At 39.6% G+C, this 16,178-nt stretch overlaps 1 protein-coding gene across 9 annotated transcripts in view; it reads right to left on the reverse strand.

The window, feature by feature from the left end:
* Nucleotides 1-16,178, reverse strand: part of KIAA0355 (KIAA0355 ortholog) — a 47,401-nt gene that overhangs the window by 17,045 nt on the left and 14,178 nt on the right. For 3 of the 9 annotated variants that reach the window (XM_015873994.2, XM_015873998.2, XM_015873999.2), the window contains one exon: nt 3,736-5,055. In XM_015873994.2, coding sequence (XP_015729480.1) covers nt 3,736-4,230 — 495 coding nt within the window. In that variant the 5' untranslated portion in view covers nt 4,231-5,055. Of the gene's footprint in view, nt 1-17; nt 1,461-3,735; nt 5,056-11,072; nt 11,346-11,646; nt 11,809-13,235; nt 13,261-13,560; nt 13,676-16,178 lie in introns of those variants that run through there. The other 6 variants (XM_015873995.2, XM_015873996.2, XM_015874001.2 and 3 more) reach the window with 5 other exon arrangements.

Here is a 16,178-nt window from a genome sequence, read left to right on the forward strand (position 1 = left end):
AGACACAATGATCTTACTGGCAAGGCGCTGTAGTCATATGAACAGTTATATGCATTAGCTATCTACTTTAAAAGGATCCGTGGTGGCAATTCTTTTTTTTTTCCATTGCATCCGGTCTCCTTTTGACATTCCATTCTGGTTTCATCACTTCCCTTCTTTGTATGAGGCATAAAATTAAACATTTTTGGTACTTTGACTGACCCCTGAAAATGCAGTTTGCCTTGTTAAAAAAGCACTCAGCAAATGATAAAGATGAATAAAACTTCAACTTTCCTGACTACAGAGATGGAAACATTTATAAAAACACTCCAGTCAACAAACAAACAAACTTGCAATGGGAATAATTCTATGCACAAAGAATGCGGTTCTTGGGGGAAGAAGAAAACCAGGACTCATTAGGAATTTCAAGCTGATTAAGTTTCAAAGAATATTTAAGGTACAGAGGTTGAGGTTTCTCCTGCCTGGGAATAATGTTCAAAATAAACAAATGATTGAGTTTAAGTGGCTCCACACAGCATTCCTAGCGTAATTTTTAATGTTAAGCAGTGAAGATAAATAGCAACATCTGCTTCACCAAACTTCTGTTTTGTTTGAAAAATAATCCATTCCAGTCTTCCTCAGAAATGGGCAAGAGTGGCTTTAACTGCTTAAATAGAGACTAATTGGTGGAGGATTTCTGTACCATAGAATTAAATGCTCACTCTACATAGCAAACTCACTTTGCTTTAAAATTCAGTTCATGGAGATTTTCCTCCAGAAGAGCCATATCTCTGTCTTCATGGTGGGAAAGTGCAACCACCACCACTTTAAATACAGCCAGGCTGTCCAGCAGTACCAAAGTGTGTAAAGCGACACACTTCATGTTGTGAGACGTGCAGAACTACATTACCGTACGGATGTGGTGTTTTCACAATGAGGAATATCACCATCTACTTTACTTTTCTCTACTCTGCCATGCAAAGCATTCCATTCCCCTGCTTTAGACCATAATGAGAACAAGCTAAAACCTAGAAATTGTGTAATATTCAAAAAAGGACTGGAGTTACTGCAGGCATCAACTTGTAAGTTTCTGCTGGTGGTGACAATTTCTTATATTATTTCTTAGAATCATTTATGTTGCAAATATGATGAGGTCTTCTGGCTTGCAAACTTTATCCCAAGAAATACATTCCTGGCACCACAATTCTCCTAGTCCTTTACCAGGTAGTGCAGCCATCTCTCCCTGGATAACCCAGCCTTAAAGGGATTTGTCATTGTGTTTAGGAAGAAAGTTACTTCCGAGGAGATGTAGTTTCAGACATCCTTGTCACTGAAGCAGGTGATGAGTTTAATTAAACCAACGACATACAAACAGAAGTGTTGGATGAGGCTGTAGTGGTAGGTTACATTCTGCCCCACATTAACGCTGTGATGGGTGCATGCAATCAATTTTAGAATATTTTGATACAGAAAACGCACGTGCAAAACCGCCAGATCTCAGTGCTGAACAGTGATGCCATGCAAATTTCCTGCAAAGCAAATGTTTAAAGAATCTGTTGCTTAAGATAAGCATAAATAATACTAACAAGTAACCAGCATCAGTCTTCTAGTCCTGATACACACTATGATCTGCAGTTCCAAACACCATTCTATATAATGGAGTATAATGGCTTTGGCTTTTTTTCCCTAAACAAACAAAACAACCCACAGACAAAAACACGACACCACAACAGGTTTACTCAGTGGTTTCCCCACTATCCTCATTTTCCTTATTTATACCAATTTTTCAAGGTTTTGGTGATGTCAAGCCCTACCCACTGAACAGACCAGACTAAAACACCAAGTTTATTATGTTAACAATGAGCCTTTACTCAAACTGGTGTGCCAGATAATGAGACAGCCCTCTTTCTTATACAGTCCTGAAAGTGATCAGAGTTGCATTTTATTTTATTTAACCATGTAGCAATGCCCTGCAGTTTGGAAGAGTGATCTCATATGACCAAAGCACCTCAAAAGGAAGACACAATGCTATTCACTAACAAGAGTTACCTGCAAGATAAACTAGATTCCAGGGGTAGTTGCTCCACTACACTTAAGTACAAGGAGTCAAGGGCAGTCTAACACACCCACCCCAAACAAAAGGCTCCTGTGGCTATTTCTGAGCCGCCCCTCAAGACATTGAAACATCTTGTTTCCTTTTCAGACAAAAAAAAAAAAAAAATCAATGACGTTCTTCAGTCACCTACTGCAGAAGATGGAAAAACAACTTTAGATATTACTGTATTTACCCCTCAGTCCTGTGAAAAAATTATGCCGCCTCTCACACCCTTTTCCCCATTGGACCTTGGTGAAGCTGTGCAAGCCTTACATTTTTTCTGCTTCCATTCTGTGGACTTAAAGTGAGTTTGTAATCCTGCTTCTAGGTTTATGAAATCTTAACATTTCACACAGATAAGGAGGAAAAAAAAAAAAAAAGAAATTGTAACATTTTAGCATAAATAGTTCAGTATTCAAATCAAAGAACAGCAGACTAGGATTGGATCTCAAAAGGTCACTGTTCTGTCCCAAGGAGTAATTTCAGAGTCAGTTCTGCTGCATGCAAGTTTAACACACACTGTAAGGTCTTTGTGATGGAGGCTCCCTACCTTTTGTAGCAAACCACTGCAGCGATTCTTGGACATTACAAACTGCTTCCACAACATCTGAAATGAGTCCTCCCTTCTGAAATTTATGTTCATTACTTCTTACTCCATCTTACATGGACACAAAGGACAGAACAACGCCATGACTTCCCGCAGCTTCTTACATACCTGACGACTACCGATTTTCCTTCTTCGTCTTCTCTTCTGTAAAAGTCAGTCTCTCTAGTTTGTCCTCAGAAGCCCTATTTTCTGGGTGTCTGATTACTACACGTCCCTCTAGTTGCTCGCTATTCTTGTAGTCATGCATGGATACAGCACTGAATTTAAGGCCACAATACCCAAAATGAAGAGATTTTAATGCTTATTTCATGGCTTATGTACGTTACGGCCATGTCAAAATAGATGACAATTGCCTCTGCACAGTTCTGTGCAAATGGTTTATTAGACTGTGTTCAAAGTCTAGAAAAGGTATCTTCATTATATAGCCAATCTTACTTCACTGCATACTAAGCACAGAACATGGAAAAAACCTATTTCTCACTACTAACTTCTATAGTTTCTCTGATACGCAGCTTTATGTGAATACTGATGACAAAATGCCTCTCCCAAGAGTTCAAATTTCCCTTCAGAATGGATAATGCTAAGGAAAACATGATTTAACTTAGAAGATGGCCTAATATCACTAGAAATTAACTAACATGGAACAAGAAATCAAAGGATCATACAATATCCAGAGCTGGAAGGGATCCACCAGGTTCCTTTAAGTCCAACTTCTGGCTCCACGCAGGACAACATCAAAGATTTAAACTATTGTTTGATTTTTGGTTACTATGTAAGCAGTACAATTTAATTACAATTCATCTTATTTCATGAAATCTTTAAATTTAGTACAAAAGTAACCACTAAATATCTCATCCGACACAGCTGGGAGATGGCCACTGTAAATAACTTAATATTTTTGAGAACAAAGATCAAATGCTTCTCTTTTTATCAGCATTAGTCACAAAACCAAAAGCAAGGCACAACTTTCAGTGTAGTAGTGATTTTTATGTACAAGTCCAATTAAGAACAATACAAATCCACATGCAAAACAAAATCCCCCAAAGTAACTTACCTCAATGTCTTGTAGGCTGAATTCTTTTTGATCTTTGAAATTCGCAGCGCCTGCACTCAGTTCCATCAGCATTTTTGCTATTTCTGGTTTTATTGCTGCTGTGAGTCGACTCGCTGCTTCCATGACATGTTCCTGCACGTCTTTCAGTTGCATAGCTGCCTTAGAATAGTGAGAGTTCCTAAATACACTGCTGAAAAGGTCTGTAAGGAAAGTGCTCGTACGGCAAAATACATTGAGTGCATCCAGATATTTGGAGATTCCCTGCTGGATGTCTGCAATTGGAGTCGTATGGGATACGGGGTGATTGCAGCTGCCTGCAGCAGCTGAGGAGACCAGGGGAGATGCTGGGGTTGTAGATGCCAGTGGTGCGCTCAGGGTCCTGCCTAGCTCAGGCATTTGATACTGCTGGTGTTGCTGCACTTTTTGCTTGGACCCGCCAAGCAAAAAGCGCCGCTTATAGTCCATTTTGCTTTCTTGTGCACTACAGCAATACATAAGTGAGTGCTTGTCCGAGGACTTCTTGAATTAACAATCACTTGTCAAATTCCTTCCCGAAATATATAGTTATGTACAGTAACAGTGGAGGACTGTGTACATAGGTTTCACAAAAGGCATTTCCAAAAGGCAAGCGTCTGTATAATCTGTATCAGCAGTGAGAAAGGCAGCAGATTTGCTGACTTAGTATTTTCAGTGTTCAGTGCAGCCCTGCTGCAGTTATAAACTGTACTCAGAAAGCAAACCGAAGTATCTTAGTAATGCTCTGTCTGGTTCGGTATTCCACTCTGCACACAGAAAAGCAGAGAAGTTATCACCTACAGTTTCTTCATGAGCGTAATATGATTACTTGCTGTTATGTCTACAAAAATCTTGTCAATGCAAACAATATTTTTAGAAGCAATACTTTAATACAATTTTCCAATTAGTAGTATCAGGAAAAGTGGAGCAAACCACCGATCAACAGCGATTATAAAAGCAGTGCAGAGGCGCCTTCCTTAAAAAAAGCAAATCCTTATGTCAGCAGATCAAATATCTTCAAACGCCTTGACAGATCCAGTCTGCCAAATTAGTTGACTTGTAGTGTCTCTTCTTAATACTGGAGGGAAAAATAATCCGCACTCGGTGTAGAGAAGACTTTCCAAGTGTAAGCTACTGAAAATTAGAGTGCTTATGACTGCCAGCCTTCTTCCCCTTTCCTTGTTTGTTGAGGTAGTTGTTTCTGGTGTAACATTAAGTGGTGGTGCTTCCAGACTGCACTTGCTCTTGATCGTAGACTCAGAACAAAAATGCACAGATGTATTTGTAAGGCCTCTAGGTCATTTCCTGTGAAGGAGAAAAAAAATGTTTCAAATGTCATAGAACAATGAGAAGCATTGCGATTTTAACTCCTGCAGCATGTCGGTGTGCTGCACAAGGCACAAGCTGTTGACAATACGTAAGCCTGGAAGGAAAGGAGAGTTGCACTGACTGATTGGCAGCTACAGGCTGGTATCATCATGGCACTAAACTCAACACTGCTGAATATTTTCTGGCTAATTCTTCTGTCCTCCTAGATTGTCAAACTTGGGACTAACAGATAATCCCCACTGCAACAGCAGAGGTCTGCTAATGCAATCCTCAGGGGGAGTTATCCCATTTTCTAACGTTACCCCTTTCTAATAATTACAAAGTCAAGGAACCTTCCCCTCCCACCCTGCAAACCTATCATGTGTAATGGAAATGCTGAGTCACAGCTTGAAGCAGTGACTGAGCACCTGGTGGGAAGGCAGGGCCAGCCCAGGGCAGCTCAGTGCACCTGAGTGACCACAAGGGGTGGAGGCAGGATGCACCCCTTCCCAGCCCTCATTTAAGGGCTGGCAGTGGAGGTGAGGGCATCTCTTGCTGAGATCCCTGCCTTCCTGAGGCCTTCCAAAGGTAAGCAGCTCTTTTCTTTCATTTCTGTGGCTGGTGCATTTGGGCACATTCTCGTTTGCTGTAGCCAAAGACTTTGCCACCCCACTGCTATGACAGTACTTTCCATCCTGTTACAGCATTACACAGCAAGGCAGAACATCACCCAGGGAGCCAGGTTGTCTCACACCCACTAAAACAGACACACAAGTTTTTCAGGAAGTCACTGCTGCTGATAGTTCTGCTTCTGATTCAGAGCAGATTTTCTTCTACATTAGCACTTTTAAAAACATGATAAACAGATAAAATACAGCAGGCATTCCCGTTTGCATCTGCACATCCCTTATTAAAGTACTTGAAGCTGATTACTTTATTTCCTAATAACTAACTTCATACTCCTCTCAGAATTCACATTGAACGCAGTAAACTCATTAAAATGGAATTTTCTAGGTCTCAATATCATATGAAGAACTGAAAACATTTTCCTCCTTGCTTTACAAGCTTCAGTGCCTTACAGTGGAGAGCAAGATTAAATCATTTGTCTTGATTGCATAAAAATGTAGACAGAACAAGAGAGTTTGTTAATTTTCATGCACCGTGGAAGTAAATTGGTGATTATCTTCCCTAAGTAGATATGAGTTTCACATTGCAGAAGAAGTTAAAAAATAATCATGCAACATGTGTTAATTAGCAGCAGAAGTAAAAAAAGCTAATAAGGAGGAGTTTCAGCTCTACAGCACTGGATTATACAAGCACATTAGAGATGCACTATAATTTGGCTCTTCTGATTACACATTGAGCCTTTCAGGAAGCGAAGGCACTGAACTGATAACACAACCTGCTGCACCCAGAAAGAACACATGAAATGCAAAGCTGTAGGAAATATAAACGCACCATTTTTTTTTCTATTAACGCTAGAGATCAATATGCCTTACAGACAATTTCATAGTCAAATCTGTAGTAACACATGCAATTCTTCATCATTTCACAGGCTTTGAAATTCATTTATAATAAAACCAACACAGGTTTAAAGAGAATGGCTTATGCCTTCTGTATCTGTAAAGACAATTATTTGAAGAACGATCTTGACTCTTCCGAACACTAGGCATGTATTACACATTCTATAATGAGACTCCAACATGCTATGTATAAAGTAAACACTCTTCCTTTTGTATCTTTCCCTGAAAAAGTGAAGAGAGGACTGTTCCCACGCTCCCCTCTCCCTCCTCAATACTTCCAATGCACCACTGCTCTTGGGGACTCTGTATTATAACAATTTGAACTTTGTGCCAGTCCAAATCTTGCTGTATTAGAAAAAAATGCAAAGGATTTCATTCTGGTGCTACAAGAACAACATGCTATCTGTCCAACATATAACTGTGAGGTCTGTATGACTATTTCATTTCGTAGCAAACACAAGTGTTCAGAAATCAAGTACAGAAGACTGAAAACAGCATACCACAAATGAAGCTGTATTCTCTCCCTGTGCAATCAAGGCCAAAACGTTGTTCACATACTATTCAAAGTTAAAAATAGTACTAATATACAGCATAAAGCAAGCTCTACATTGAATGCCATTTCACTGAAAGCTGCATAGTGCCGCTGAAAAAGCTCATCACCTTGTTTATGCTCTTGTTGCAAGGGATTGTTACATATTTGAGCTTCCACAGATAGCTGAGCAGACATCTGCATGAGCTGCTCTAGCAATTGCTGCATATACACAGAGGAAAAACTGCACATTGAATTCATTTTTTTTTCTTAAACATAACAGTACCCAATTTTTTGTTTGTGCTTCGATGCTTCCCAAGAAATGCCAAGTACTTTCAGCAGCTTCACTGATTGCAAGAGACACAAAATAACACAGAAGACTCTCATACAAACAGAATTTGGCACCTTCCAGTTTGTTTTACGTGAGTAACATGAGGCCTAATCCCTAATCTGCCCCATATGCTATCACCCTGCTATAAAAGGAGGCAGCATTTTTTCTGAATCAATAAAGGAAATTAAGTGGAGGAAGTAGTGATAAAATACAAAAGTCTATCACTAGTCAGGCCAGTTACATAGTGACTGACAAAGTCCTTCCAGCCAACTTATTTATCACCTACGTAAACGTTCTGTAGACCATACTGGTGTTGCAGTTTAACCCAGCAGCAGCTCAGCACCATGTGGCCCTTTGCTCATTCCCTCCTTCCCAGTGAGACAGGGAAGAGAACAGCAAAAAACACAGGGAAGAGAACAGCAAAAAACCAACATAAAGGCAGAAGTGGTATGTTGAGATATTTATGGTGTTTTAGAATAGGTTCTGATCTGATTTTAAGAGCTGCCTGCAAAGGTGGCCTTCGTGAAGTTTATTGTTACTTCAGTAAAAGAGGCAATATATACGTAAATAACACACATACCAATAAGATGATCTGAAATACTCTCTAAAAAAAAGCTCAGGTTACAAGTAACACTTTGTACCTCCCTTAACATGACGAGCTCCTCCAAATTCAGGATGAGCTTATCTCCATAAGCACCATTCATGTAAAACAATCAAATACAAAAATAACTACCTTCAATTAACATTCCCCAAAAAGGTTACTTCCAAAGAAACAACCCCAGTGGCCAGATAACTCACCGGGAAAAGGGCTGAACAAACAAAGCCTACTGCAAGGCCAAGAGGTCAGCAAGCTGCCAAGTCACAGGCCTCCTGTGAGAGCACACCAAGTCCCTCTCAATTTCAGTTACACAAATTTGTGCAAATCCACAAGTTTCTCCACTACTAAAGAAGTTATTCCACCTTTCAATTCTGCTGCCAGTAACAAGTACAGTGGATCCTATTCCTGGCCAGCCAACCCAAAGTCCAGATGTGGTTACCATCAAAAATAATCTGAAATGATCTTAGACGACTGAATAGCAAACCAGAAGCAAAGTGGTAAGGAAAGCCCATGTGCTATTTCCAAAAGAACAGTCTTCGAACATTCTCACCTACAGCAGGATCACAACTGAAGACCTTACCTAAACAACACAGATTTGTCTATCAGCATCTCGCACTCATTGGTTACAGCCTATTATTTCAGTGGCCAAAAGCAAGAACCACCAGCAGTGTGCAAGCTGGGTTTTTTTTGCTTCTCCTGTTAAGTGAACAACTAATGGCAGATGAGAGTAAGAGTGAACTAGGGCAAACTATGCTAACTAATTCCTCTAAATAAACTTTTCAGCATCCCAGCAAATTAACAGGCTAAGAAAAATACCCTACAAGTAGTTCCCAATTGCCTTTTTTCTTCCCAATTTTAAACATCAACAAAGAAATTTCACGGATTTTAACTGGGAGTTGATTCATTTTAAACTATTCCAAACTAAAGATGGATTGCATCCACAGCAACAGAGCATGATAAGCATTTACAACACATACTTATTTAAAAACACTAAATATTAAAATCCATAGGCCAGAGATTAAAAATAAAGAATAAGAGTTCATTAACAGATTTCGTAACCTGAGAAATTCAATTCTGCCATCAACCAGAACATCTCCACCCTCAATTAAAATACCACTTCTACTGATATTTAAGTTGCTATATCAACATTAATGAGAACATTAAGGAGTTTCTGTGTAACACTCCATCTGTAAAAAAGAAACCCCGTAGAATTAAGCTACATTGCAAAGATTGTCATGCAGTTAAAACATCAGAGTTATAAAAAGAAAACAGTATCCATATTGCTGGAAAATTCTAAATCCTGCATTTTGGAAGAAAGCTTGTTTAAACATCACAATAATAAACCTGCAATGCAAAAACCATAGCGTTAGCTTGTGGAACATGACTGATAGTGAGAAGCTACAATAACAAGAGATTACTTCTCATATACTACTTATGAAAGGTAACAAAAATGCTTCATATTATTAATATTTTAAACTTACTTTCCTGGTAGGAATTCATTATTTTTTATAAGGTCAATTACACTCAGGAGCAGTGTCTCTCCCACTGCTCCTAAATCACATGCTCAAGATATCAAACAATTCACTTTCTTGGCTGAGGAAGCAGTTACGGTGGGAGAGGATTCCTGTGCCAACGGCTCAGCCTCCCAGCTGGCACCACACACCACTTAAATTCAGCTGCCTTTGGTCAGGTGCCTGGACTCATTCTACAGAGTCAGAAGGAAAAACCTGGGCTGAGAGCCTTTCTAAGAGCTTGGGCTGCAACCGCTGGAACATCCAAGCACCTCTTGTGTTTGAAAATCTCCATTTGAGGAGGGCAAAGAGGGAAAGGTGAAGAGAGACAGAAATAGCCTATAATACCGATATAATTTTAGTTCTTGCTAGATCATGAATTGCTTTTGCAGGGATTCCTTGTTGGCTGTTTGCCCAGAGCAGCTGGAGGGGAAAATAAAAAACCAAACCAAAACAAGAAGGCAAGCCAATCCTTAGCAAGCCCACAAAGTTCATGCGGGGAACATCCCCCTTCCAGCATGTACCCTTTCTAATACTGGCTCACCAGACGATGTATCCCACTCTCCTGGCTATTCCAGGGCTGGATGGATGTCAAAGGCCACAGCACTAAATGTGCTCCGTGCCTTCCCTTCTATCAGCTGGGGACCACAACTCACAAAACACAATCCAAGGGAGTGGATAGTTACCCATGGTTTAACTCAACTCAAACTGAGCATTCTATTGGGTCTTATATAAATCTAAACAGACTAATTTGTTAATAACAGAAACTGATTTTCTCATTTAGTGGTGAAACAATTACAAATAGAAGTATGGAGATTTATTAGATTTAAGCAGGAGGCTTCAGCAACTCTATTAGCTTGTCAAAGTCAAATTTCACCAACAAAGTATCTAATATTTATAGACAGTCTCTAAAACTATTTATTATGTTTTGTCTAGGCCTCTATTTCCCCTCCAAAATGACTCTCCTTAAAATAACACTATTAACTTATTTGTGCCAACTTGTGTTTTTTGGACTTTATTGAAAAATACTCCCGAAGCACAGCTATGCTATGTGTCCTAAATGAAAAGTAAAAACAAAACTGACCCCACCTCTTGTGCCCAAAGAAACAAATCATTGAGGACTTTCTTTTGGAGTGGATTTTATCACAGACAGAACTGAAGACCACTGAAAAACACACTTTCAGAACCAGGTAAGGACTGAAAATCTTCACTACTCAGCACCATACCGCCTCACTTACAAGTGCTTAACCATTCAGGAAAGGATCTGTAGTCCTGAACTATCCAGCTGTACTCCCTATAAAATACATTGGCAAAGTAGGTAATCTTCTAAACCAAAATCAGCACTGTTAGTATACTGAATGCATTTATTTTTTTTCCAGGGCACTGCCCCAGAACTATGTAACAGCTTCTCACATTTTGTTTTAAGAAAGACCAGTAACACAGAATGGCACTAACTAAAATCTCAGCAGTAAGATATGACAGCAAAAGGAAAAGCTAGTGAAAGGAATGTGTTATACCAAACCTTCTTTCAGCCTTGAGTACCTCCCTGAACGTCAAAAATAGATGCCTGTGTCAGATCAGGATCACTGTTTCAATCCTCCCTTGGCAGTAGGTGCTTATCTGGTTTAAGAACAGGACCAGTTCTCTCTTGAAAGAAAACTCTGCATGAAGAGAAGGAAGATAATGCCCATTCTTGATATGGCAGCTTAAAGCACTTGCAGAAAGCATGAGAAATTACTGTGCAATGTGATTCACAGCCAGAGACTCAAGACCTATCTTCACATCCCAAAAGGGTGCACTAAACAGCCACAAGCATTCACACTTTCGCTCTCTCAGAACTGTATAACATGCTTAGATGAACAAAGATTCATGGGACCACAGTGAGAGCAAGCATAAACACTATAAGCTTTCCATAAAGAAGACACAGCTCTGCCTCTCAGAATACACTGTCTACAGCGTTCTTCAATTCTCATCACTACCTACAGGCTGCTTGGGAAGAGATGCCTGCTATCTCTGAAAGGAAGCCACTTGCAGTCAAAGTACAGAAGGCCATGGCTTCAAGGAAGAGATGGAAAGCAGACAATCCTAATTCCTACCTGTTTAAAATGATTTGTTCATGGTCTCAAATACTTTATGAAAAGTTTCTTCATCCCTGGAAACTGGAATGATTCCTACCCTTTGGCAAAGTGCTTACAGAGATAACTGAAAGTCTCTTCTTTCTAAGTCAGGTTCTTCTGAGGAAGTTTTCGTTACCCCCAAACAAACCATATCTTAAACAGGACCTGAAAAGACAAGTGGGAGTAACAGCCCAAGTCAAATACTACAGTGTTTAAGCATGACATACAACATACATTACTATATATATACACACACAAAGGATAGCGTAACTTTAGAGGACTGAAGGCCTAAAATAAGAAATGAGATTCATTATGGATAAATTTATCAATGCAAATGTGGGAAAAAATATTTGCAGCCTCATATGGGAAGTGATGGGCTCCAGCCTGATCTCAGTGTTACAACTATTTTTGTTAAGTGTCAGACTGATGCTGAATATAAGTGTTAAGAGTCTTAGATCAGCAAAGGAGCTTGGGGGGTGGAGGATGAGGGAAAGAGGGGACACTGGGAAAACCAGAAAACATGGCTACGTCCCTATACTCTTTTTATATTTTTTTTTACCTCCTTAATCACTACAAGTTACGGATGCTCAGAAGCAGCACACAGCGATGCCATCCTATTTACAGCTGCTCTCTGAAACAGCTGATTGAGAAACCAATGAATGAAAAAATACTTCTGTTAACTTCTAGACGAGGCTTCCAGCCAACACAGAAATTACGCCTCACAAATGCACAGCACTTACACTTATTAGCATATACATATTTGGAATTCGATCCTCTACACTGAAATAAATATTCCTCAACTACATTTCTTGGCAGTTCAGGCAACATAAGAAAGAAAACTAAAGCTCAGAGTCACTTCAGTACCCAAAGATTTTAGTTGTGTTAGACAAAAGTAATGTTTCAAGGCAGTGAAAATCGTAAATCATCTGTGCATTTATATTTTCTTCACAGAAGAGCTTTATTTATGTACTAGGAGCATGAGACAGACCATGTACGAAAAATCCTCAGAAGCCTTTATAAGATTTTTTGCCTGTTTATAACAAGGATGATGACACGTTTCAAAACAGTTGGAGTAACTCAACATCAATCATCTTTCCCAAATTATTAACACTGCTTCTAAATTCTCAATGCTCGCCACAAAACACAACTGCAACATTCCCTTCATACAAGTCTATACATAAAGAAAAAAAAGAATTAAAAGCCTGCAAACATGTTTTCTAACTTGCATTAAATATATTAATCTTTGTCTTCTTATGCAAATGAAATGGCTACCATCAGCAAGTATTTCCACGTGTAAACTACTCACTTTTTCATATTCAGTGACTATATTGCCATTCTATTTCCTTGTGACTGATACTTAGGACTAATTCAATATTTACTTGTAATTATTCTCTCCAGCATTAGAGGCTTTATCTATTTGAATATTTTCCTTCCCCCTCACCCAACTCATTCACTGAAAATCTCCTACTTGAGAAGCATTAAGCATTCTGAAATACAAATTTCATCTCCAGAAATAGAAAACGGGAGCACTTCGTATCAGAAAACCTGACATCAGCACATGCACGTACCGTCTCCTGACAGTTGCAACTATGAGATTTTTTTGTCATCCAGCTAATGCACAGATTCATGTCCCTGCACTACAGCTCCTGTGTTCTGCCTTTCCAAATGCTTTACAGGCTCACTGCGTCTGAGCAGCAGCAGATTCGTCAGTGTGCAGCTGGAGTTTTGCCCAGGATAACAAACTATTCTATACAGAAGAGAAGGACATGATAATTAGGCCTTTCACATCCCTCTCATGTTGAAAATTATGGAATTATCAGAAAACTGTAATCATGGAAAATGTTAAACTAAGGAGAATGTATTTTTATAGCAAATGAACATAATTATGTTTACCATATTTGGGCCCAAAGTTGGCTGGCAATTCAGTCTGTATATAGACAGCAATATCTGATTCACAGTCACAGGATATGAATAAACCAGGACAATCCAGTGTGCACAGCAGTCTCTCCTATAACAAAACCAAACATCCACGTGTACATAATGCTGCAAATGCACCTTACAACTCTACTGCAAATCACAATTTCCTATGTTTTAGTAGGTGAACAGTTTTAGCCTCGATTCCAAAATCCTTCTTGAACTAATCTTTCTGACAAGAGACTTTTTGAAACTGTCAAAATGCTTTGCTTCCAAAAAAATCTACATTTTTATATACTCAATTATGTAGAAGTAATTTCTGTAGCTGATGAACGAACAGTGGTGACAAGTAATTTGAGTTCCTAAAGATTAAAAACTAGAAATGGCAGCATATATACTTCATAACCTTTCTTCATTTTTTCCAATCAAAAGAGCTGCTTATGTCTTTCAGCACAGCTATTTCCTTTCCTCATTAAGACCAGAATTTATAAGTCTTAATTAAATATAGATGAGATTTAAAATAGCACCGACTCACTCTGTACAGTCATGGGTCAAAACACAATCAGTTAGAAAAGATCAAATGTAGTAGTACTCTCCAGTTTTTACATTTCTAATAAATATCCAAAGGGAAAAACATAGCAGCTCCTTGCCAACTGTCACCTTTTGCCCCCCAGGTACACCCAAAACTCGGTGCTTACCCAGTTCTGCCTTGATAAAAAAATTCTTTAAGTCCCATTAGCAGCTGGTCCAAACAGAAGTTAAGCACCAGAGACAAAAGCATTATTCTCCTCCTGCCCTTCTTAAGCAAGCCTATGCGTCCCAGCAGGTACCACTCCATGTTAACTACAATGGCCACAGATCAAACCAGACTCCTGCATTTACTGTCCTCTATTAGCTGCTTCAGTAATCCTGCTCTCTATTTGAGTCCACGGAATAATTTGTTGCCTTTTATCCACACGGTATAAATGTCAGAATGGGCCACAGGTCAACTTAAAATTCAAATAACTACGACCTGAAAGCTAAGGGCTGTTAGAGCACTGCTCGGCCTCCATCCACTCCTTACACTGACACAGCTGGGAGAAAGTTCTGGTTTCTCAGAGACCTCAATGATTTAGTTTTACATTTATATGTTCCCAGGAAAACTAGCTTGATTTAAATCACCTTCTTTATATTAAAAAAGCAGAAGTCATCAATGCATCAGCAAGCAACTGTTCTGCTTATTTTAAAGAGTTCACGCTCTTAATAATGAAGTTTACCAACTTCGTTCAATAAAAATAAATGTACGCACTTGGAAAATAAATCTCCCATTCTATAATCAGTGCAGATGCTACTAAGGAATAAAAATAACACAACAGCAATTTGCTAACAAATGCATACACGGCATTCCACCGGCACGGCTCTGCAGCACACACGGCTCTGCCAACTTCCAGCTTTAAGCTACTACATTAAGTACACAGCATGGAAAGACACACAGCAGTTGAGCTGCTGTTCAGATAAACACTGATGTGACTCCATGTCAAGTGATTTTCTCTTTTAAAACAAAAGTTGATAGAAAATATGCCCCAAAGAACTCTCAATATTTTCCAATAAAATTATCAATTGGGAAATAATTATCTGACCTAATTTACAACATACGATGCACAGTCAGACCACCTCACGATGTCCTGAAGTACTGACAGTTTTATGTAAACAGCTAAGCTCTCATCCATCCGCATGATTTGTCACCAGGTTATTTATTATGTGCCAAAATCTCTGCACTGAGTTGTGCAAGAATTTTCTCTCCCAGCAGAGGACACAAAGAGATACTTATGCTGGTATAATACATCTTGGAGAAGAGGCTGCATTTATGCTTCAACCCATAGCAGAAAATAACATGATCTACTGACTGGAACCCAGAGGAACACATCCCTAAGCAAAACTGAACCCTCAGAAGCACCCAGTACCATCAGCCCAAGACACCCCACACAAATATACCACTGGAAGATCCTCACTTCACACCTCATTAACTGAGCCTCTGTATTGCAATATTCATTAGCAGAGATGATTTCTATTCACAAATGAAGACTGAAATACCCAGTATTTACTGATGCCTCACTTCAGAAAACAACTACCAAATGCAAAATGCAAGGCTTACATTTAGGTGGTTTAAGCCAAATGACACTCCTTCACAACACCTCGTGCTGGCAAAGGGCCTTGTGCTGCAGGAATTGCGACACAATACTGCTCTGCCAGCGGTAACATGTGGCAAAGATGCCAAATACACCAAAGCAACATTTCATAATGAGCTGATGAATCGACCAGTGATCCAGCCAGACCCCTTGCAAACACATTTCCCAAGTGCTACATTTAGAAAAAGCGACCTTTTTGCCACTGGGTCTGTTTGTGTACACGGCGTGCCAGCAGCCCAGGAGAGCCACCTCAGCAGTCCCAAGTGCTGCCCATGACTAATGGGGCAGGGACAGGCGATGGTACACAAAAGCTACCAGCTGTAATACCAGGTGCCCAGGAGACGCTTGGTAAATTTTACTTAATATATTGCATCCCCCCCCAGGCACCATTTTTAGCCTCTGCTGGATTTCCTCCCTTCTCCCCACCCC

Source organism: Coturnix japonica, chromosome 11, assembly GCF_001577835.2.
Source record: "Coturnix japonica isolate 7356 chromosome 11, Coturnix japonica 2.1, whole genome shotgun sequence".
Lineage (NCBI taxonomy): Eukaryota > Metazoa > Chordata > Aves > Galliformes > Phasianidae > Coturnix > Coturnix japonica.